Here is a 23,141-nt window from a genome sequence, read left to right as displayed (position 1 = left end):
AATGAGAGGGTTAATGCCCAGGAGCGTTCAAGACACTCCATGTTCATTACAGATCAAACTAACCTGCGTTCCTTTCTCTTTCGCTGGACATTCTCCATCGTATCCGAGTTGGAATTGATCTTGTGACACGCCAACGTGTTTCGGCGTCAATGTCCTCCCTCCGTTCTTTCTACCCCCGTAAAGGGAAGCCTGCTGTGACATCTAGCCTACACACAGTCTTAAAGAGGTGGTGCTGAAATAACATTTAGCAAGACGGAGAACAATATCTCTCGTTGTTCTGAGGGAGAGTCTGTCTCAGTAGCCCCAGGTGTGTTGGCCTGTCAGATATTCCATAACAGCTGGGGAGCAGAGGCTGTTCTAGACACCACAGACACACTACTGACAGCTCTGTCCCTGCGGGCAATAATATCTGTTCCGTCACCATACGACGTCCCACTGGAACACATCAACTAAAGGAACTTCTGTTCCTACAGAAGTATTATTAATGGGAAATGCATTAAGACGTCCAGACAAAAGACGTGAACACAGATAGTTTCAACAGATAATTGAAACACGGCTCTTCATCAATGCAGATTACATTATTTTTTATACTGACAACTGATACCATAAATTGTTGAATTTGAACGTAACAAAGATGAGCAGGCAAACACCAATAAAATTCAACTATTGTTTGATCTACTTCCACTGTGTTGTTCTCTCACAAAGCCTGGAGCCTTGACATCCTGCTTTTATTAGGAGCATCTCCCTGCCTGTCCTCTACTCTCGCTGCTGCTCTGCTGTGCAGGATGGATCAATACCGTCTGGATTGGCACACGGTGGAGGAGAGAAACAAAGGGCTGGATCGATCTGCACTGTAATGGCGTGTGTGTGAGTCTGTTCTAGGTTGGGCATAATTGCCTCTGTCCTGGAGGAGAGCAGAGCACCATGGGAATTACAGTGAAGGGAAACTAGACCAGTACGGATACACAACAGTTGAATCACAGCAACAAACATATTTCATGAGCGCGCTCAGTGATACCCTGTGGAAGAGATCAGCAGTTCCTGCTATGCTTAGCGGTAAGGGGGACCGTTAAGACGTGATAAGGACATTTGAGTTCCATGTGAAGAACCCGTCACTGAATCCCCCCACCGCTGCAGTCAGACAGTGTCACAGAGCAGAGCACCTTACAGCACTGGGGGTAACGGCAGTCAAACTGTCAGCCAGCCAAATGCTGCCCTGGCCGCTAATTAGCTGTAGGCTCCAGTGGTCCGACTACCTACTGTAACATCTGCAGTAACAGCCTGTTCTATAGATCATCTGTCCACTAGGCAGTCAGACAGACAGACAGCAGAACACACACTGCTATAGCAGAACTACGTCCAACTGTCTAACCTCCACACAGCCAAGCCATCTGACTGGGGATAACACACCCAGCTGGAAGGAAATGTGTGTGTGTGTACATGCTTGTGTGTGTGTGTGTGTGTGTGTGTGTGTGTGTGTGTGTGTGTGTGTGTGTGTGTGTGTGTGTGTGTGTGTGTGTGTGTGTGTGTGTGTGTGTGACATAGGTCTGTCCATCAGAGTGTGTGGCAATGAGTCTATGTGCATGTGTGTGAGTACATTGACGATAGCAATCTGTGTATGCGTGTCTGAGTGCTTACCGAACACCCACCCCCCCCATCTCTGTGGCGTTGGCGTGTCACACCTTAGGTTGTGTGATTAATGACGTGGGCTGAGTCCCATCAGCGTCCTGATTAACACCACCACACAGGTCACAGAGCACAGCCTGATCACCACAGCCTGATCACCACAGCCTTCCCTGCTGCCTCATCAGCCACTCATTACTACCACTGGGCAGAGACTGGAGAGAGGTGGGAAGTGTCTAGGTTCTAAAAGACATGGCAAGAGTAGCATCATCAAACTATGTGGCAGGGCAGGACATAGCTCCATGGTTATTAGCTCTGCACTATGTCTCTGGGAGAGCATCTCAAGAGTCAGGGGTGGTTTATGTGAATCCTTGTTTGGGAAAGGAGAGAGAGGGGAGGAGGCCATTGGGCTATGAGACGTTATTATTTTACAATCTTCAACGCAGTGATTTAAACAGAGGTGACAAACAGTTTGAGCATGACACCAGAAAAATATGGAGCTTTTTGACCTTCTGGAACTTCTGAAATGGGAGAGAGGAGGAATCTAATCTTGAGCACAATCTCTGCTGCTTCTCTGTGTGTAAGAGGACACTGCAGTCACTGTGGTGCTATAAAACTACGACAGTAATTCTGACAACAACTAAATATACACAGGTCTGGTGTGCTTGGGGACAGGGGGGAGTGATCAGAAACAGGACACCACATCATCCTCCTCCATAACTCCTTGGCCGTGTGAGATTGTCTTTGATAAGTCTGCTGGCAACGCAGAGTCATGTCAGAAGAGCGGGAGGCTCAGGTAACAGGAAGGGACCGGAGCTGGACAGGAAATAACACTGTCTCTTTTCATTAGCATTTCCTGCTAAGCTAGCCTAGCGTGGAGGAGGGGTAGGGATCTGACAGGGCTTCAGAGTAGTGGTTTGATGATGTGAGGAAGAGGACTGCTGTGTGTGTGTGTGTGTGTGTGTGTGTGTGTGTGTGTGTGTGTGTGTGTGTGTGTGTGTGTGTGTGTGTGTGTGTGTGTATGCGTGTGTGTGCGCGTGCGTAACTGCATATGTGTGTGTGCGTGTGACGTACCAGTCTGTTGATGCGTACAAACTCCTCGGGGGTCTTGGCCCACGGCGGCAGCTCCACGTCAGACACCACAGTCCCATCCTCCATCACCCCCAGGTTGTAGTTGTTGGCGTTTACAAACATCTCAGGGAGGTAGTAGAACTCTGGGATCAACTCCTGGACAGACAGACAGACAGACATTAACACTGTAGATCCAACCTGAACCATCCTTTCACTAAGTTCTTTCATGTACATGTACTGATAGTGGATACAGTACAGTCTAGAATAGTTTTGTCTCACATTTGTAGTCAATAAATCAACCCTTTTAGCTAGGGAGAACAGTATCACAGTAAGCCATATTCTCATTCGAATAACACTGACAAGATGCTCTGAGATAAAGCCTCCAGTCTCAGTGTGTGGGACACTACATTAGAGTGTGACTACGGACGACCCACATCATGACAGCCAGGTAGAAAGAACAGGGGACTGTGACCTTCAGAGTGAGAAGATACAGTTTAGAGAGAGAGTTCATTAACAGAAAGAAAGAGAGAGAGAGAGAGAAAGAGAAGAAACGGTGTAAAGTACATTTAGAACGCATGTGGATATATGTGTGTGTGTGTGTGTGTGTGTGTGTGTGTGTGTGTGTGTGTGTGTGTGTGTGTGTGTGTGTGTGTGTGTGTGTGTGTGTGTGTCTGTGAGCGGAAGGTCCTTTAATCTGGGACTGCCACTGTCGTCCCTCAGACAGCTAGTCAGACGCTAGTCGCAACACTTGAGCTGTGCCATTACTCATGGAAATTACATTTCAGACTGCTCATCTGCTGCCTGCCTGCTACCACGCTGCAGGCAGGCACGCCGATAAAAGGCATCAAAACCGAGTGTGTGTGTGTGTGCGTGTGTGTGTGTGTGTGTGTGTGTGTGTGTGTGTGCGCTGGGGTTTCCACGCTTTTTGAAAGGGGGGTTGTCTGTAATCGTAGAGCGCCAAACAGAATATATGATATTCTATTTTCTATGCTTCTCAAAGTATTTTCTGAACGATTAGAAGGAACGGCAGCTCACAGAACTCACCAGAATGTGATTGTGTGTCTGTGCACAGTTTAACACTTCGTTATGGAATTATGAAATTTCACGATGGGCCCAAAAAAACATCAACGTTCGTGTAAACTGAAGAGCTCGAATGTTAAGACCTTGAGGATGTAAACTTTAAACCCGGCTTCATTTCTAACAAACCACAGCTCAGCCTCAATGTGTATGAAATGCCTTCATATACAAAAAGACAAACGTTTAGATTATGGGGCAAACCAAAACATATCGTGATAAATCTTTGCCACCCCGCAAACAGAAATGAAACACTAATGTCATTAGGAGTGTGTGTGGGCAAGTGGAACTAACTGGTAAGACTGGACAGTGTAAGCATGTGTTGAATTAACCCACTTCCTGGCGGCTCCTGATACGTACAACAAACAATAGCACGACACCAAATGTAAATCCCGTGTTTAATCAGCGTACATCTACCCCTCGTGATATACTGAACCTACCCATCAACATAACAAGTGTCAAACGTGAACTACGGCCATATTCCACAGCAGGGAATTGAACCATGGATTTACGTATGGAGCGAGCACTCATATTTCAACATGATACATCCACAGCCAGTATATGAGACATATAAACAGACCACCACAATTATGAAGACAAGCCACAACACAAGTATAACTCTTCATTTGATTCCACTATAAAACAATAGCTAAGGAGTGAGTAACTCCTAATAAAATAACCTGTTAATAAAGCGTTGAGGAGCTGTTGTCTTGTAACGTATCCTGGGTCATGTTCAGTTGGCACAAAACGTAAGAAAACAGAGTGAGACGGGGAGGTACTACTTGTCTGAAACGGAACTTGTCCAATAAGGAACACTTGTTTTGTTTTTTTCAGTAGCAAAACATTTTTCTACAGTGTGTGTAACCCTAACCTTAATGGACACAACCCAGTTCTGTCTGACTAGAGCTGAACCAGTAAACCGTCTCCTAGGTGGTGTTCAGTTGGCACAAAACGTACAAAACAGAGTGCCTAGGTTTTGCTACGGTAGGACTTAATGAACAAGACCCTGAACTGTTTGACAGAACACAGTGTGACTGGGCCTGCTGACTGGTCACTGTCCTGATGGACAGAGAGATAGACAGGGTGACATTCTGACATCAGGGATGACCAGACCAGAGTCAACACCCATCTGTCATGTCTTGTCTCCCTGTGACATGGCTGTGTGCGACAACCTGACATTCAAATACATACTGGCAAAGAGGCTACAGGTAGGAGCTGGGAACTGGTCAGCGCATGTGATCGGATGTTCTGTAAGGGCTGCACGCATGCATGCACATGTACGCACACACACAACACACACACAGAATCCCTGGAAGGCTGTCTATCAAGCAAGCTCAGACCTGAGAACAGTGCTCACTGCGTCCAACAGGATGGAGACAAATACATGATTAGACAGGAAGCCAGTGAGTTTCCTCTAGATGTGTGTAAGCCGAGACATGGGGCGGAGGCTAGCCGGAGAGATGCCCTGTGTCAGTCCATAACCACATATCCAAACCTACAGCTGGACCTGAGGGGAGCTCAGTCAGGAGAGAAAGAACCAAGCACATGTTCGGTCATCACAACCAATCCATGTCATACTACCATGAAAGCTTCAGAGACTACTGATCAAAGGTTCAAACTAATCCTTCTACACCCCCCCCCACGCTGCCCTGCCTCCTCCCCCCTCCTTCGCTACTTCAGTCAATCTTGAATTGAACCTTTGGCCCATTGGGCCCCCTCTCCACTGGGCTTTGGGTCTATGGCGAGTCAGAACATTGGGCCCCCTCTCCACTGGGCTTTGGGTCTATGGCGGGTCAGAACATTGGGCCCCCTCTCCACTGGGCTTTGGGTCTATGGCGGGTCAGAACATTGGGCCCCCTCTCCACTGGGCTTTGGGTCTATGGCGGGTCAGAACATTGGGCCCCCTCTCCACTGGGCTTTGGGTCTATGGCGAGTCAGAACATTGGGCCCCCTCTCCACTGGGCTTTGGGTCTATGGCGGGTCAGAACATTGGGCCCCCTCTCCACTGGGCTTTGGGTCTATTGCGAGTCAGAACATTGGGCCCCCTCTCCACTGGGCTTTGGGTCTATGGCGAGTCAGAACATTGGGCCCCCTCTCCACTGGGCTTTGGGTCTATGGCGGGTCAGAACATTGGGACCCCTCTCCACTGGGCTTTGGGTCTATGGCGGGTCAGAACATTGGGCCCCCTCTCCACTGGGCTTTGGGTCTATGGCGGGTCAGAACATTGGGCCCCCTCTCCACTGGGCTTTGGGTCTATGGCGGGTCAGAACATTGGGCCCCCTCTCCACTGGGCTTTGGGTCTATGGCGGGTCAGAACATTGGGCCCCCTCTCCACTGGGCTTTGGGTCTATGGCGGGTCAGAACATTGGGCCCCCTCTCCACTGGGCTTTGGGTCTATGGCGGGTCAGAACATTGGGCCCCCTCTCCACTGGGCTTTGGGTCTATGGCGGGTCAGAACATTGGGCCCCCTCTCCACTGGGCTTTGGGTCTATGGCGGGTCAGAACATTGGGCCCCCTCTCCACTGGGCTTTGGGTCTATGGCGGGTCAGAACATTGGGCCCCCTCTCCACTGGGCTCTGGGTCTATGGCGGGTCCTCCTCAATCCTCTGCTACAGTTTGGGTCTCTGAGGCCCCAACCCTCCTCTTTTAACAAGTGACCCACGCTCTTAAAACATTTATGAGTACAGGCAGCCATCTTGTTTAAAATGTAGATTTGGCCTTCTCTTTTGGCCTGGGTCGGGTGGAGTGGTGGCTGGGGGAGTTGGAAGGAGTTGACGGTTGATTGCGCTTCGCCTCCAATGACAAAACATATGGCTCGCATTACCGGTAACACTTGATTGCGAAAGCCCAAGGAGAGCGAGAGAGAATCTAGTTTTGTCTCAGTCTAGACCTGTCACAGTGGATCAACCACAAGAGCTCCACTCTACATCAAAACACACAGGTCCAGGCTCAACCCTGCACTCAATAATACAGCTTCCATGTTGAGTTTAGTTTAGCTACGTCAAAATAACATTCTGGCGACTTTCCTCGCATGGATGATCTCATTCACCTTGTTAACAAAGAAGGGTTACAAATGAGATGTATCAATTTAGCATGCTAAGTATACCATTTAGCTTTAGCTTCACGACTATTGTAGGAAACTCTAAGAACCTTCTATTCCTTCTAAAGGGGGGAAAAAGTCTTAGTGTGTTTTGTATCCCAGTGTATAAAGTGGTGATAACAGTAACAGGTTAAAGACGCCAGTCCAGTCTGTCTGTAGCGTAGGAGGCCGTGATGACCTCTGGCCACAATCCCCTGACCCCTCCTGACCTTTTGCCTTAGCCCAAAGGCATCGTTGTGTGTGTGTGTACTGTCGAAGTGTACCGGGAGGGGGGGGGGGCTGTGGACCCTGCAGTGACCCGTGACAGGACAGGGTTGGGGATCACAGAAGCTGGCCTCTGACCAGAGTAGAGCAGGGGCCACTGCACATAATGGAGGGACCGGGGCAGAGAGTGTAGCGGGGAAGCCCCCTGTATTTCCCCAACCTTGTTAAGAGGGGCCGGGGGGGGGGTGAAGGGTTGAAGGAGACCCCCGGCCCCCGTACCGCCACCTCAGACTGGACAAATTTACACCAGGCCTCCCCGGGTCGACCCCATGGAAGCCAGAGGCCTCGTAAAATGGCCGACCTTCAGTTTGAGGTCAGGTTTTGTGGAGTGGAGAGGTTTAAGATGTGAGGAAGTGGGCTTGTTGTTTTTAGACCAGTGTGTTTGTTTGCTCATTTGATCAGCCACTTTCTCTCTCCGGTGATGAGAGAGAGAAGAGGGGCCTTTGAGAAGGCTTTAGGCTAATTCAATGAAAAGGGTGTAATTTGAGCGTTGAATGTTTGTTTGGAATACGTTTGGAAGATAATGTTGACATTTGACCCCCTAGCTTTGAAAAGCATATTAAGAACATATTCTTATTTATTATATGCAAAATCTGATATCCCTATCTAAATCAATAGATATCCATCAATCACAAACAAACTAAAGTGTGTTTATTTCCACACAGAAAACCATACATTTTATCAAAACACTTCTATCACAACTAAAAGGTAACCAGTCTTTAGAGACTGATGCCACCCTCTCCTCCTATCCTAGTATGTTCCCTGGCTCCTGGGGTCTGGACAGTGGTGGCCTCTCCCCACACTGGCGGGCTGCTGAAGGTGTTGAGGGTCTCGGTGTGTGTGAACTTGTGTGTGAACGTCCAGAGGAGTGTTCAGACTGCAGAGGCCCTCTCTAGTCGATACTCTGGTACACTGTCTGTCTTTCAACAGCTAGCTCCACTGTGAGGAGGTGGCGGCAGTGTGTGTGTGTGTGTGTGTGTGTGTGTGTGTGTGTGTGTGTGTGTGTGTGTGTGTGTGTGTGTGTGTGTCGCTACCTTGACGTCGGACGTGTCTCTCTGGCAGTTCCTCCAGGCTCGGGACACGGAGGAGAAGGTGCGGTCAGCGTGGTCAAACTTCCCTCCCTGGAAGTTGAGGAACATGGTGGTGAAGGGTTCCTGGAAAATGAAAGAGGAAGAATGAGAGAAGAGAACGAGAGAAGAGAACGAGAGAAGAAGAATGAGAGAATGATCAGTTATCCACATATCCTCCTAATAGTGTGCTGTGACACTGTGGTGTACTGTACATTTGAGAAAAAGGAGAAGAAGAAATGACATTTGACCCCACATCCTTATGATTAAGCGTTTTTAAAGTATAGTAAAATGAGTCTGAATGTGTACACTGAGTATACCCCCTCAAAACAGCCTTCATCAGTCAGGAATCCAGTCTACAGGGTGTCAAAAGTGCTCTAAAGGGATGCTGGCCCATGTTGACTCCAATGCTTCCCACAGTTGTGTCAAGTTGGCTGGATATCCTTTGGGAGGTGGAACATTCTTGAAACACACAGGAAACTATTGAGTGTGAAAAACCCAGCAGCGTTGCAGTTCTTGACACAAACCGGTGCGCCTGGCACCAACTACCATACCCTGTTAAAAAGCACTATTTAGTCTTTCCATTCACCCTCTGAATGGCACACATACACAATCCATGTCTCAATTGTCTCAAGGCTTAAACATCCCTTATTAATCTGTCTCCTCCCCTTCATCTACACTTATTTAAGTGGATTTAACAAGTGACATCAATAAGGGATCATAGCTTTCACCTGGTTAGTCTATGTCATGGAAAGAGCAGGTGTTCTTAATGTTTTGTACACTCAGTGTATGTACTGAAGTTCACTGTGTATATTACCAAAAATAACAGCGTTTGCTATTGGCTAAAAACACATGTTTTGCAACAACACTCAAATCTGGCTTTACATTTCTGTAATCTACATTTCCATAAGTTGCTTTTTAAGGTAATATCTTACAGCTAATACCCTCAATGCAACGACGACAGATTGTCTGACTTGTTGACACTGTCACAAACCACTGAAATGAACGGCAGGCGTCACTGTGTGGCTGTAAAGCCTGTAGAGGTGTGTTATTGGTGCGTTTCTAATCACGCTTAATCTTGCTTGTGTCGATCAACAGCCCGGCCCTCAGAGACAACAGCCCGGCCCTCAGAGACAACAGCCCGGCCCTCAGAGACAACAGCCCGGCCCTCAGAGACAACAGCCCGGCCCTCAGAGACAACAGCCCGGCCCTCAGAGACAACAGCCCGGCCCTCTGAAACAACAGCCCGTCCCTCTGAAACAACAGCCCGTCCCTCTGAAACAACAGCCCGTCCCTCTGAAACAACAGCCCGTCCCTCTGAAACAACAGCCCGTCCCTCTGAAACAACAGCCCGTCCCTCTGAAACAACAGCCCGTGCCTCTGAAACAACAGCCCGTCCCTCTGAAACAACAGCCCGTCCCTCTGAAACAACAGCCCGTCCCTCTGAAACAACAGCCCGTCCCTCTGAAACAACAGCCCGTCCCTCAGAAAGAGTCCAAAATGAACTCAGAGTATGAGTACTGATCTAGGATCAGTTTCATAATGAATACGATTATATGGACAGGGGGGGACCTGATTCTAGATCAGCACTTTGACTCTGAGATGATTTTGAATACAGGAGCGGGATTTTTAAGGTCTGCCTTAGTGTTCATTTGGGCTTCCTATCCCATCTATACATTGACACTTGAATTGAAGCGCATTTGGTAAAGTGGATTTAAAATAAGCCAGCAATAAGCCAGCTAATGATGTGATGGGATCAATGGTTGTTTCCATAGGGAGCTACTGGGACAATTACAGGACAATTCAAGGGCCCTGGAAGAAGGTTAGAAGCCCTCCCTGTATGCCAGGAATGGTCCCCTGTGGATGGAACAGAAAGAGTGATGTCTGATATTGGCTGTATGAGGGTTACATACAGTGACCAATATAACAAAACACTATCAAAAGCACCACGTGGGAGAAAGATAACTTCATGAAATCTTTAGATTGAGTAGTTTAGAAGCAGACGTTAAAAAAATAGTACAGAATAATAGCCCCTCATTAAACATAGTTAAATTGAAGACTTAATTAAAAAAATATATTTTCTGAGTTCCTCTTATGTTGCAAAGCAGACACACAGAAAGAAAAATGATGAATTTAGCTTCGACGTGCTGCTTCTCTGTTTTACGAGCAGCACAACATAGAAATAACCAAGGCCAGCCAGGGACAATACGCTGTGCATACGTTAGCGTGTAGATGGAGCCTGTATTTCACTGTGACATAAATCAACCTGACTCTCTATGTATCAACAGTTAGATTAGAAAACAATTAGAAAACAACAATTAGCTGCAATGGCGTGTGCTACAAGTCTAATGATGAATAGGTAGTAAATATTACACCATGACGGGTAGGTGGCAACTGTAATGCATTCATTTCTAAATGTAATCTGTTTTTCATAAAGCAGTGACAAAAATGAAGGCCTAAATCCTACGGGCTATAGGTGCAGTGAAATGTTGTTTTACAGGGTGAGCCATAGCAGTATGGCAATCCTGGAGAAAATTTGGGTCAAGTTTTCACCTCGGCGGCTCGGGTATTCGAACCAGTGACAAATTTCGGTTACTGGCCCCGACGCTCTAACCGCTAGGCTACTTGGGAGGAGGTGGGGTGGATATAGTTGGGGGTAGTTAACTTACGATGCGCAGCAGCCACATCTGGGTGAAGGAGGAGGTGGAGTAATGGGTTCCGTAGTGGAACTTTGGCACCTGGTCGTCCTCCCAGGATTCATAGCGGTCGTTGAAGAACGCCGCCCTCTTGGGGTTCAGGGCACCAATGGGCTGTGAGGAGAAAGAAACGTAAAATGTTAATACAATGTTATTACAACAGAGACTGATAGACACGGATAGAGATGGAGATAAAACATAAACAGAGAGAAAGAGAGAAAGAGTAGCAGTACAAAAAGAAGAAAGAAACATTTTATAACACAGTACATTGAACTCTTTTAGCTTTCAGAGAGCAGACTTTGCTTCAAACACAGGGCATATATATTCAAATGATGTTGGTAACCTTTGTGCGTTCGTCGAATGAATATTAGATGCTGTGTTGTTTTGAGGATCAATCCATTCCAACAGAGTGCATTTCACTTCATAGCCCTGAAACACAGCTAGTCTGTCAGAGAGAACGAATGTGTTGCGATGAAAGGAGGCCTAGGAACATCAATAGCAAGGGCCGGGAGGTTCCTTTTTCCATTTTTATGAATCTGTAGCTAATATACTAGTCTGGAGACACAGCCGCCATTGAGGGTCTAAAAAATGGATCAGTTGCATTAATTTTCCATTGATCTCAGAGAAACCAATACCTGCCTGAGCCTGGATTATTATTTAAATGCTCATTTATAGAAATCACTTTTTTTCCCAATTCAATTTTTATTAGTCTTCTATTAGCCCTCCTCCTCTTCATCCCTCGCTCCAAACACACCTCCTCTCTGATCAATGGTAATGGAATGATGGCCTTTTGAAGATGACGCACTGGCTGGTGGATCGATAGGCCCTCTCTCATATCATAGTGCTGTCATGGGAGGCCTCGTCCAGGCTGGGGAGAGGCTATTGATCTGATGCTGCTGTTACTGTGTCGGGTGGGTGTAATGGTGTGTGTGTGTGTGTGTCTGATTGTATCCAAGGGTGCACCCATTCAAGACCGTACCCAATTACCTTCCTTATACTCGAACAACCGGAAAAGAACAGGAACACACACACGCCAACACACACACCGCCTCATGCCGACAAAGTGTGCTGGGCTGGGCTGACAGTGACACACTATTGGCTTACCCAGGGCTACTGGGGGTGGGAGTACACACGCTGAATTATACAGTACAACGATTGGACTGATTTATTGCCGTAATAACGTAGAGCTCATTAAAAAAAGAAAAGGCTGGAAGAGGAATATAAAATAAAAAAAAGAGAATGAGTGCACTGCAATGAGAGCGAGAATAAAAGAGAGAGAGCGAGGGGGAGAGAGAGGGGGGCGGGAGAGAGAGAGAGAGAGAGAGAGAGAGAGAGAGAGAGAGAGAGAGAGAGAGAGAGAGAGAGAGCGGGAGAGAGAGAGAGAGGGAGGGGGGGCGGGAGAGAGAGAGAGAGAGAGAGGGGGGGGGCGAGAGAGAGAGAGAGAGAGAGAGAGAGAGAGAGAGAGGGAGAGAGAGAGAGAGAGAGAGAGGGAGGGGGGGCGGGAGAGAGAGAGAGAGAGAGAGAGGGGAGAGTGGGAGAGAGGGGGATAGAGAGGGGGGGAGAAAAATAGAGCGAGAGCGCAAGAGAGAGAGGGAGAGAGAGCGTGAGAGAGAGAGAGAGAGAGAGAGAACGAGAGAAAGAACGAGAGGGAGAAAGAGAGAGAGTGCTCTACACTCTACATTGTTTACTGCTGTAAATTACCGCCGGGTGGAGAGTGATGCGCGGCGAGGAGGGCGGCGGTACAATAGAGCGGTGGTGACAGCGTCGTACATCAGGGCCGTCCCCGGTGAGGAGTACTCTGATCGAGTGAACGCTGCCCATTGGGCTAATATGTTCAGGTGGTGCCTGCGAATAGCGCTTTGACGAGCGGTCGGATAAATGAGCTGCTATCGTTGTTTTTAATTAGACTTTGAATGGGAATGAGATTAGAATAAACCATGGACGGAGTTAGATGGTGTTACTGCTTCAAAGAGGAGAATATGGGAGACTTTAATCTTGGATAACGGTTTTATCTGTTGTTCATAAAGAATGTAGATTAGGAAGGTGTTGGGAAATGGTTATTGTAGCATCATTATTATACCATAGAATTAGCTTACACTTATAAAGTACTATGCTAGCCAACTGCTACCCATAGCCACTCAACTATGCTAGAGGCGTCACTACAGACCCTGGTTTGATTCCAGGCTGTATCACAACCGGCCGTGATTGGGAGATCCATAGGGCGGTGCACAAATTGGCCCAGCGTCATCCGGGTTTGGGCGGGGCAGGTTGTCATTGTAAATAATAATTTGTTCTTAACTGACGTGCCTAGTTAAATAAAGGTTAAATAAAATAAAAACTATACAAGATGGTGTCGGTGATGTGTAATCTTTTATGTGACGCTAAATCCTCTAACATATTAGAAAAACAGGAAATGCATCATACAGTAACACATTATTGTGCTGATATACTGTTTGCAGATCAAATAGAGATTTATGTTATCAAAGGACTCTGATCACAGACACAAATAAAATCATTCAACAGTGAACCGAAATCAAATCTAACGTCAACCGGATAATACAAACAATCTTTCCCTACAGTAAACCTCTCCGATCTGAATTCAAATGTCAACGACATCAAAGGCAAAAGATGCTATCAAGATGGGCAGAAACCAGACAGTAGCATATAGTTAACCATTACATCTCTCCAAATTATAAGGGTCAGCAGTGATACAACAAACTACAATGTTTCCACATTTAAGGATTATTTGACTAAATAAATCGCTCATTTAGGAAGGCTCAGTCTGAGCTTTGCCAGAGAGCCTTGAGACATAAATCAAACCGTGGTTTTGAGAGGACTGTTTATATATAATGTCCTATTTAAACAGTGAGAATGACGTGGTGTTTGAGGGGTGTCAGAAAACATATGGGAAGCATCTTGAAATCAATACCCCATTAGCCCCCGCGCGGTGCCAAAGTACGAGAGCCCGGGAACCGCTCAATATAAAGCTGCGTTATTTTTCTACATTGCAAATACAGGACCCCAAACCTGTCCAGGTCAACACCTCGTTCAAGCATCCCGTTTCAGGAGTCCTTCCAAATTGCCTGTTTAAAAATGCTCTCAATGTTAGAGCAGGGGTGCGTCCCAAACGTCACCCTATTCATAACATAGTGCCCTACTACTACTAAGGAGTGTCCAAAAGTAGTGCACTAGATAGGGACTAAGGTTGTCTAGTGTAAGACCGTGTCCTTATCGTGGTGACTACAATGTTATCTCTGGGCTGGCGTTTCATGTCAGGCCGAGGTTAGAGTTTAGGATGAGAAAGAGCCCCGGGGTATGCACGGAATCGCTCTGACAGAAGGAACATACATTTGTGAGGACATGCACTCGCAAACGCACACACACGCATGACAGTGTGCGACACACGGGCGTTCGTGGCAATTTCAGCCTCTCAATGTCACAGGGCTCTCGCATGACCTGTTTCTATCAAAGCAGAGCACGACATGAGAGGGGGAGGGAGGGAGGGTAGACTGAAAATAATCATAATTTGGGGGGTGCGTATATTTGTCCTGTTACACACAAGGGTATAATGGAAAAGTGTTTTGTTGCATATCCCAACTCTCCCTGAGAGACCCGCAGGGAGCGGGGTCACGGCCAGGGTCACGGCCATTGTACAGCAACCCTGGAGCATTTAGGGCTAAGTGCCTTGCTCAAGGGCACAGCGACAGATTTTTTTTTTTTTTTTATGTTCACCTTGTAGGCTCCGGTATTCGAACCAGCAACCTTTCGGTTACTGGCCCAACGCTCCAACCCCGAGAAAAAGAGGAGAGAGAGAAGGAGAGATATCAGAAGGGGGGATTATGATGAACCAAACTAAACGAGCAGCCAATAGAGGAGGAGTACCGCGTGTCGGAGCGGCTGTCCTTTCCCAGACGATGCAGTCTGCCACGCTCCACTGGTCACACACTGATATCACACCATGTCAACAGCATGAAGAAAACTGGTGGAGTAAAGATTGGTCGGCCCCGCGTCTCTCCTTCCTTCACTCCCTCGCTCTTCAATGAGAATGGGGGGATGAGGGAGGCAGAGAGAGTAGAGAGGGATACAGAGAGGCAGAGAGAGAGGGGGTGAAACAAAAAAGTCTGCCCACACTCCTCTCCTCCTTCCCCTTGTTCTGTCGTTCTCCCTCTCTCTCCCTCTTCCTTCCCCTTGTTCTGTCGTTCTCCCTCTCTCCCCCCTTGTTCTGTCGTTCTCACTCTCTCTCCACTTGTTCTGTCGTTCTCCCCCTCTCTCTCCCCTTGTTCTGTCGTTCTCCCCCTCTCTCCCCCCTTGTTCTGTCGTTCTCCCTCTCTCGCTCCCCCCTTGTTCTGTCGTTCTCCCTCTCTCCCCCCCTGTTCTGTCGTTCTCCCTCTCTCTCCCCTTGTTCTGTCGTTCTCCCTCTCTCTCCCCTTGTTCTGTCGTTCTCCCTCTCTCTCCCCTTGTTCTGTCGTTCTCCCTCTCTCTCCCCTTGTTCTGTCGTTCTCCCTCTCTCTCCCCTTGTTCTGTCGTTCTCCCTCTCTCTCCCCTTGTTCTGTCGTTCTCCCTCTCTCTCCCCTTGTTCTGTCGTTCTCCCTCTCTCTCCCCTTGTTCTGTCGTTCTCCCTCTCTCTCCCCTTGTTCTGTCGTTCTCCCTCTCTCTCCCCTTGTTCTGTCGTTCTCCCTCTCTCTCCCCTTGTTCTGTCGTTCTCCCTCTCTCTCCCCTTGTTCTGTCATTCTCCCTCTTCCTTCCCCTTGTTCTGTCGTTCTCCCTCTCTCCCCCCTTGTTCTGTCGTTCTCACTCTCTCTCCCCTTGTTCTGTCGTTCTCCCCCTCTCTCTCCCCTTGTTCTGTCGTTCTCCCTCTCTCTCTCCCCCCTTGTTCTGTCGTTCTCCCTCTCTCTCCCCTTGTTCTGTCGTTCTCCCTCTCTCTCCCCTTGTTCTGTCGTTCTCCCTCTCTCTCCCCTTGTTCTGTCGTTCTCCCTCTCTCTCCCCTTGTTCTGTCGTTCTCCCTCTCTCTCCCCTTGTTCTGTCGTTCTCCCTCTCTCTCCCCTTGTTCTGTCGTTCTCCCTCTCTCTCCCCTTGTTCTGTCGTTCTCCCTCTCTCTCCCCTTGTTCTGTCGTTCTCCCTCTCTCTCCCCTTGTTCTGTCGTTCTCCCTCTCTCTCCCCTTGTTCTGTCGTTCTCCCTCTCTCTCCCCTTGTTCTGTCGTTCTCCCTCTCTCTCCCCTTGTTCTGTCGTTCTCCCTCTCTCTCCCCTTGTTCTGTCGTTCTCCCTCTCTCTCCCCTTGTTCTGTCGTTCTCCCTCTCTCTCCCCTTGTTCTGTCGTTCTCCCTCTCTCTCCCCTTGTTCTGTCGTTCTCCCTCTCTCTCCCCCTGTTCTGTCGTTCTCCCTCTCTCTCCCCCTGTTCTGTCGTTCTCCCTCTCTCTCCCCCTGTTCTGTCGTTCTCCCTCTCTCTCCCCCTGTTCTGTCGTTCTCCCTCTCTCTCCCCTTGTTCTGTCGTTCTCCCTCTCTCTCCCCTTGTTCTGTCGTTCTCACTCTCTCTCCCCTTGTTCTGTCGTTCTCACTCTCTCTCCCCTTGTTCTGTCGTTCTCCCTCTCTCTCCCCTTGTTCTGTCGTTCTCCCTCTCTCTCCCCTTGTTCTGTCGTTCTCACTCTCTCGCCCCTTGTTCTGTCGTTCTCACTCTCTCGCCCCTTGTTCTGTCGTTCTCACTCTCTCTCCCCTTGTTCTGTCGTTCTCACTCTCTCTCCCCTTGTTCTGTCGTTCTCACTCTCTCTCCCCTTGTTCTGTCGTTCTCACTCTCTCTCCCCTTGTTCTATCTCATTCCCTCCCTCTCTCTGCTGCTCAGTTTCTCCCTGGGGCGTTGAGGCTCGACTGAGCACAGAGGCTGAGCTGTCCAAACTCTGGAGGAAGAGGGGGATGAGGGGGGCAGGAGGAGGGGAGAGAGGCTGCTATGGCTGTCATGTGTCAGCCTAGTGGGCAAAATGAAGCACAAATAAACAGAGCGAGGGGGGGGCGAGTACACAGCCGCATGGTGGGAAACACTACACAAGCAAGGTAGAGAGAGAGAAACGGCGATGGGAGGACTGGTCAAAGGAGGACTACTTGGAGGACGGTGTTGATGGGTATGACAGGATGAGTGTGTGGGTGTGTATGGAAGTCGAGAAGCAGTTATGGCAATGACAGTTCACAAAAAGGCCAGAGAAGTCTTTTCAAGAGAGCATGCATTCACTCCAGCTGAATCCATCCTCAGTCATAGCAAGATGGACGCTGCTGCATTCCACCTCTACCTCAGAATCCTTTGCCAGCCAGGGCAGACTTGGGCCAGACGCACCATTAGAAGTGAATGGCCATCTCTGTGTGGCTCTAGAGTGCATTACTGCCCAGGTATACTCTGCCTGTCCATTACTGCACATGCCTGTTGTTTCCTGTGGTCCGGCTGATTTATTCTGCCATTTTGGTTTAAGCCAGACACGGGCGCTCCATCATCTCACTCTCAAAGTAATCCTCTGTCCTCCCACCATTGGGCGCCATTACACATAATTAATGGCCGTTCTGGGGCTGCTGCGACTGGCAGGCTTTGGAGATGGGCCTTTTAAAAGTGTGTGTGTGTTTTAAAAGCATCAGGAGGGGAGAGTAAGACATCTTCCATTGTTCTTAATCATCTGTAGAGAGCATTCCTTTACTTCAGAGGAAGCGGCGGGAGGGGGCTTCAGACTGACTTCAATTAGAAAAGAATGGAGTTTTGCACATGAAAGACGTTCACTTCACCTAGCCAAGTTCTGCTAGGAGCAAATCAAACCTATGTATGAGGACGCCTTTAGCCAGTGGGGGGGGGGGGAGAGAGAGAGAGAGAGATGTTCTTTCCTCTCTGCTGTGTGTTGTACAGAGATGGCTATCAGCACCCAGTGATTAAAGAGACGTCTTACTTAACTATGATCAATCGCAATTACACAGCCACTACTCAGGCCAGGGGAGTGGGCAGTGATTAACAAACAGCCTGCTAATCATTCCAGCCACAACTCCCCTACATACTCCCTCATAGCCTACTACCTTATAGGACTTTCCATCAGCGCTGACTCAGCTAGTCACAGAGAACCTGTCTTCAGCGACGCGTCTCTTTCTTCCTAAGTGTGCGTGGGTGTGTTACCTTGGACAGGTCTCTGTAGTTGCTGGGCAGAGTGAGGTCCAGGTCTTCAGTGTCGTAGTTCGTGATGACCCAGGGGAAGACGGGGTACTGATTCAGGTCGTTGTACGTACGGCCTGGAGGGAGGGAGACATAGGGGGAGTGGTCACAACAGTCTCAAATTAGTCAACATCATCATCAAACTTCTAGAACGGAACATGTCTAGTAATCTAAATGTCTGGACACCAGACTCCCTTTTCAATTAGAGCTTAAATGTGGAATATATTTTAACTAAACTATGAAGAAAATGAAGTCAGAGGATGAAACCATGTTGGCCAAACAGAGTTTACATCATTGACCACGTATGTTCATAATAGCTGGGTGTGTTGTCATTCCCTATGGTGACAGTCCATTGACAGTGGGGTAACACTGGTCTTACCAGAGATGGTGTTGAGGAAGATCAGGTACTCAAAGTTGGAGATCTCTCTGCGCTGCCAGCGCTGGGTCATGTTGGAGGCCTTGTAGAGCTGCTTGGGACTGGCCTGGGAGATACGCCTGGAGGAGGGGGAACACACACTGTCTGGTTAGATGCCGCGCTCTCTGGTTAGATAGATACCGGGCTCTTCTGGTTAGATACCGGGTTCTTCTGGTTAGATACCGGGCTCTTCTGGTTAGATACCGGGCTCTTCTGGTTAGATACCGGGCTCTTCTGGTTAGATACCGGGCTCTTCTGGTTAGATACCGGGCTCTTCTGGTTAGATACCGGGCTCTTCTGGTTAGATACCGGGCTCTTCTGGTTAGATACCGGGCTCTTCTGGTTAGATACCGGGCTCTCTGGTTAGATACCGGGCTCTTCTGGTTAGATACCGGGCTCTTCTGGTTAGATACCGGGCTCTCTGGTTAGATACCGGGCTCTTCTGGTTAGATACCGGGCTCTCTGGTTAGATACCGGGCTCTCTGGTTAGATACCGGGCTTTATGCCAGTCCGTAAGTGCTGGCAAACAAGACATTGACAACACTTTCAAAGAAAAACACTTCAGACCCACTGTGAATTATGAAAACATAACCTAATAACAGAGGATTGGTGTGTTTCAAGATGTCCAACTTCAATAATTAAACTGATTCAGTCCACGGCCTTAGTAAAGTCTCTAAATTCAAATGTTCCAATATGAAATATGTATTGATATTTAGGCACACTGAATGAAAAAGAAAAATATGCAATGAGAAGGGTTAATTCTTCGCACGCAGATACACACACTGATCCCCCCGCGTGTTGCGGTAACACACACACACGCAGGCCCCCGGAGCATGATGTATGCTGGGGGACTTAAACAAATGACCCCCAATCCAATAACAACAAAGGCAAATTATGGAATGAATCACTGTCACAGTGTGAGATTATAGTCATTAGGCCGGCAGAAAGTCACAATAACCCCTTTACAACTCCCAGTTTATAGATTCAAAACACTGAACAAACGTTAGGGCAACATCTGAGTTATATACAAGGCAGCTAAAATCAAATCAAATCTTATGTGTCACATGCGTGGAATACAACAGGTGTAGATCTTACAGTGAAATGCTTACTTAAAATCCCTTAACCAACAATGCAGTTAAACATAATAAGAAGAAGAAATTAATGAGCAGCAGTAAAATAATAGCGAGGATATATACAGGGGGTACCGGTACAGAGTCAATGTGCGGGGGTACAGGTTAGTCAAGGTAGTTGAGGTAATATGTATATGTAGGTAGAGTTATTAAAGTGGCTATGCATAGATAACAGAGAGTAGCAGCAGTGTAAAAGGAGAGGGGGGAGGGCAATGCAAATAGTCTGGGTAGCCATTTGACTAGATGTTCAGGAGTTATGGCTTGGGGGTAGAAGCTGTTTAGAAGCCTCTTGGACCTAGACTTGACGCTCTGGTATAGTTTGTCGTGTGGTAGCAGAGAGAACAGTCTATAACTAGGATGGCTGGAGTCTCTGACAATTTTTAGGGCCTTCCCCTGACACCGCCTGGTATAGAGGTCCTGGATGGCAGGAAGCTTGGCCCCAGTGATGTACTGGGCCATACGCACTACCCTCTGAGGTGCCTTGCGGTCAGAGGCCGAACAGTTGCCATACCAGGCAGTGATGCAACCGGTCAGGATGCTCTCGATGGTGCAGCTGTAGAACCTTTTGAAGATCTGAGGACCCATGCCAAGTCTTTTCAGTCTCCTGAGGGGGAATAGGTTTTGTCGTGCTCTCTTCACGACTTTCTAGGTGTGCTTGGACCATGTTAGTTTGTTGGTGTTGTGGACACCAAGGAACTCGAAGCTCTCAACCTGCTCCACTACAGCCCCGTCGATGAGAACAGGGGCGTGCTTGGTCCTCCTTTTCCTGGAGTCCACAATCTACTTTGTCTTGATCAAATGCTAAACCATATGAAGGTTAGGCCAGAGGACAAATGCTAGGGAAATCTTGTTTCTTTATAGGTACTTAAAATGCTGTCTGAATGTTAGGTCCAACGTTTTTGAGACATTAATGTATAGTGAAAGAGAGGTTGGGGTGAAGCCTAGGTAGTCGATATACCTAAAGAAAACTCACTGAATGTTAGGGAAATGTTATTGCAACACTGGTGTGGATGTGATGTTGTGGTAAACATAGTGTGAGGTAGAGGTACTGTAGGTTGTGGTAAACATAGTGTGAGGTAGAGGTACTGCCGGTTGTGGTAAACATTATAGTGTGAGGTAGAGGTACTGCCGGTTGTGGTAAACATTATAGTGTGAGGTAGAGGTACTGCAGGTTGTGGTAAACATTATAGTGTGAGGTAGATGTACTGCAGGTTGTGGTAAACATCATATTGTGAGGTAGAGGTACTGCAGGTTGTGGTAAACATAGTGTGAGGTAGAGGTACTGCAGGTTGTGGTAAACATCATATTGTGAGGTAGAGGTACTGCAGGTTGTGGTAAACATAGTGTGAGGTAAAGGTACTGCAGGTTGTGGTAAACATTATAGTGTGAGGTAGAGGTACTGCAGGTTGTGGTAAACATTATAGTGTGAGGTAGAGGTACTGCAGGTTGTGGTAAACATTATAGTGTGAGGTAGAGGTACTGCAGGTTGTGGTAAACATAGTGTGAGGTAAAGGTACTGCAGGTTGGGGTAAACATAGTGTGAGGTAGAGGTACTGCAGGTTGTGGTAAACATTATAGTGTGAGGTAGAGGCACTGCAGGTTGTGGTAAACATTATAGTGTGAGGTAGAGGTACTGCAGGTTGTGGTAAACATTATAGTGTGAGGTAGAGGTACTGCAGGTTGTGGTAAACATTATAGTGTGAGGTAGAGGCACTGCAGGTTGTGGTAAACATTATAGTGTGAGATAGAGGTACTGCAGGTTGTGGTAAACATTATAGTGTGAGATAGAGGTACTGTAAGTTGTGGTAAACATTATAGTGTGAGGTAGAGGTACTGTAAATTGTGGTAAACATTACAGTGTGAGGTAGAGGTACTGTAAGTTGTGGTAAACATTATAGTGTGAGGTAGAGGTACTGCAGGTTGTCGTAAACATTATAGTGTGAGGTAGAGGTACTGCAGGTTGTGGTAAACATTATAGTGTGAGGTAGAGGTACTGCAGGTTGTCGTAAACATTATAGTGTGAGGTAGAGGTACTGTAGGTTGTGGTAAACATTATAGTGTGAGGTAGAGGTAAGGTAGGTTGTGGTAAACATTATAGTGTGAGGTAGAGGTACTGTAGGTTGTGGTAAACATTATAGTGTGAGGTAGAAGTACTGCAGGTTGTGGTAAACATTATAGTGTGAGGTAGAAGTACTGCAGGTTGTGGTAAACATTATAGTGTGAGGTAGAGGTACTGTAGGTTGTGGTAAACATTATAGGGCGAGGTAGAGGTACTGCAGGTTGTGGTAAACATTATAGGGTGAGGTAGAGGTACTGCAGGCTGTGGTAAACATAGTGTGAGGTAGAGGTACTGCAGGCTGTGGTAAACATAGTGTGAGGTAGAGGTACTGTAGGTTGTGGTAAACATTATAGTGTGAGGTAGAGGTACTGTAGGTTGTGGTAAACATTATAGTGTGAGGTAGAGGTACTGTAGGTTGTGGTAAACATTATAGTGTGAGGTAGAGGTACTGCAGGTTGTGGTAAACATTACAGTGTGAGGTAGAGGTACTGCAGGTTGTGGTAAACATATTGTGAGGTATAGGTACTGCAGGTTGTGGTAAACATTATAGTGTGAGGTAGAGGTACTGTAGGTTGTGGTAAACATTATAGTGTGAGGTAGAGGTACTGTAGGTTGTGGTAAACATTATAGTGTGAGGTAGAGGTACTGTAGGTTGTGGTAAACATTATAGTGTGAGGTAGAGGTACTGTAGGTTGTGGTAAACATTATAGTGTGAGGTAGAGGTACTGTAGGTTGTGGTAAACATTATAGTGTGAGGTAGAGGTACTGTAGGTTGTGGTAAACATTACAGTGTGAGGTAGAGGTACTGTAGGTTGTGGTAAACATAGTGTGAGGTTGAGGTACTGTAGGTTGTGGTAAACATATTGTGAGGTAGAGGTACTGCAGGCTGTGGTAAACATTATAGTGTGAGGTAGAGGTACTGCAGGTTGTGGTAAACATTATAGTGTGAGGTAGAGGTACTGCAGGCTGTGGTAAACATTATAGTGTGAGGTAGAGGTACTGTAGGTTGTGGTAAACATATTGTGAGGTAGAGGTACTGCAGGCTGTGGTAAACATTATAGTGTGAGGTAGAGGTACTGCAGGTTGTGGTAAACATAGTGTGAGGTAGAGGTACTGCAGGTTGTGGTAAACATTATAGTGTGAGGTAGAGGTACTGCAGGTTGTGGTAAACATTATAGTGTGAGGTAGAGGTACTGCAGGTTGTGGTAAACATTATAGTGTGAGGTAGAGGTACTGCAGGTTGTGGTAAACATTATAGTGTGAGGTAGAGGTACTGCAGGTTGTGGTAAACATTATAGTGTGAGGTAGAGGTACTGCAGGTTGTGGTAAACATAGTGTGAGGTAAAGGTACTGTAGGTTGTGGTAAACATAGTGTGAGGTAGAGGTACTGCAGGCTGTGGTAAACATTATAGTGTGAGGTAGAGGTACAGCAGGTTGTGGTAAACATAGTGTGAGGTAAAGGTACTGT

At 47.4% G+C, this 23,141-nt stretch overlaps 1 protein-coding gene across 8 annotated transcripts in view; it reads right to left on the bottom strand.

Moving 5' to 3' along the window:
* Positions 1 to 23,141, bottom strand: part of LOC139567059 (lipopolysaccharide-responsive and beige-like anchor protein) — a 351,617-nt gene that overhangs the window by 86,675 nt on the left and 241,801 nt on the right. For all 8 annotated transcript variants that reach the window (XM_071388496.1, XM_071388499.1, XM_071388500.1 and 5 more), the window contains 5 exons: positions 18,449 to 18,564; positions 18,034 to 18,146; positions 10,869 to 11,009; positions 8,167 to 8,286; positions 2,698 to 2,850 (listed from right to left, as the gene is read on the bottom strand). In XM_071388496.1, coding sequence (XP_071244597.1) covers positions 2,698 to 2,850; positions 8,167 to 8,286; positions 10,869 to 11,009; positions 18,034 to 18,146; positions 18,449 to 18,564 — 643 coding nt within the window. The remainder of the gene's footprint in view (positions 1 to 2,697; positions 2,851 to 8,166; positions 8,287 to 10,868; positions 11,010 to 18,033; positions 18,147 to 18,448; positions 18,565 to 23,141) is intronic.

Source organism: Salvelinus alpinus, unplaced genomic scaffold (genome assembly GCF_045679555.1).
Source record: "Salvelinus alpinus unplaced genomic scaffold, SLU_Salpinus.1 scaffold_41, whole genome shotgun sequence".
NCBI classification, from domain to species: domain Eukaryota; kingdom Metazoa; phylum Chordata; class Actinopteri; order Salmoniformes; family Salmonidae; genus Salvelinus; species Salvelinus alpinus.
This window is presented reverse-complemented; position numbering and strand designations above follow the sequence as displayed.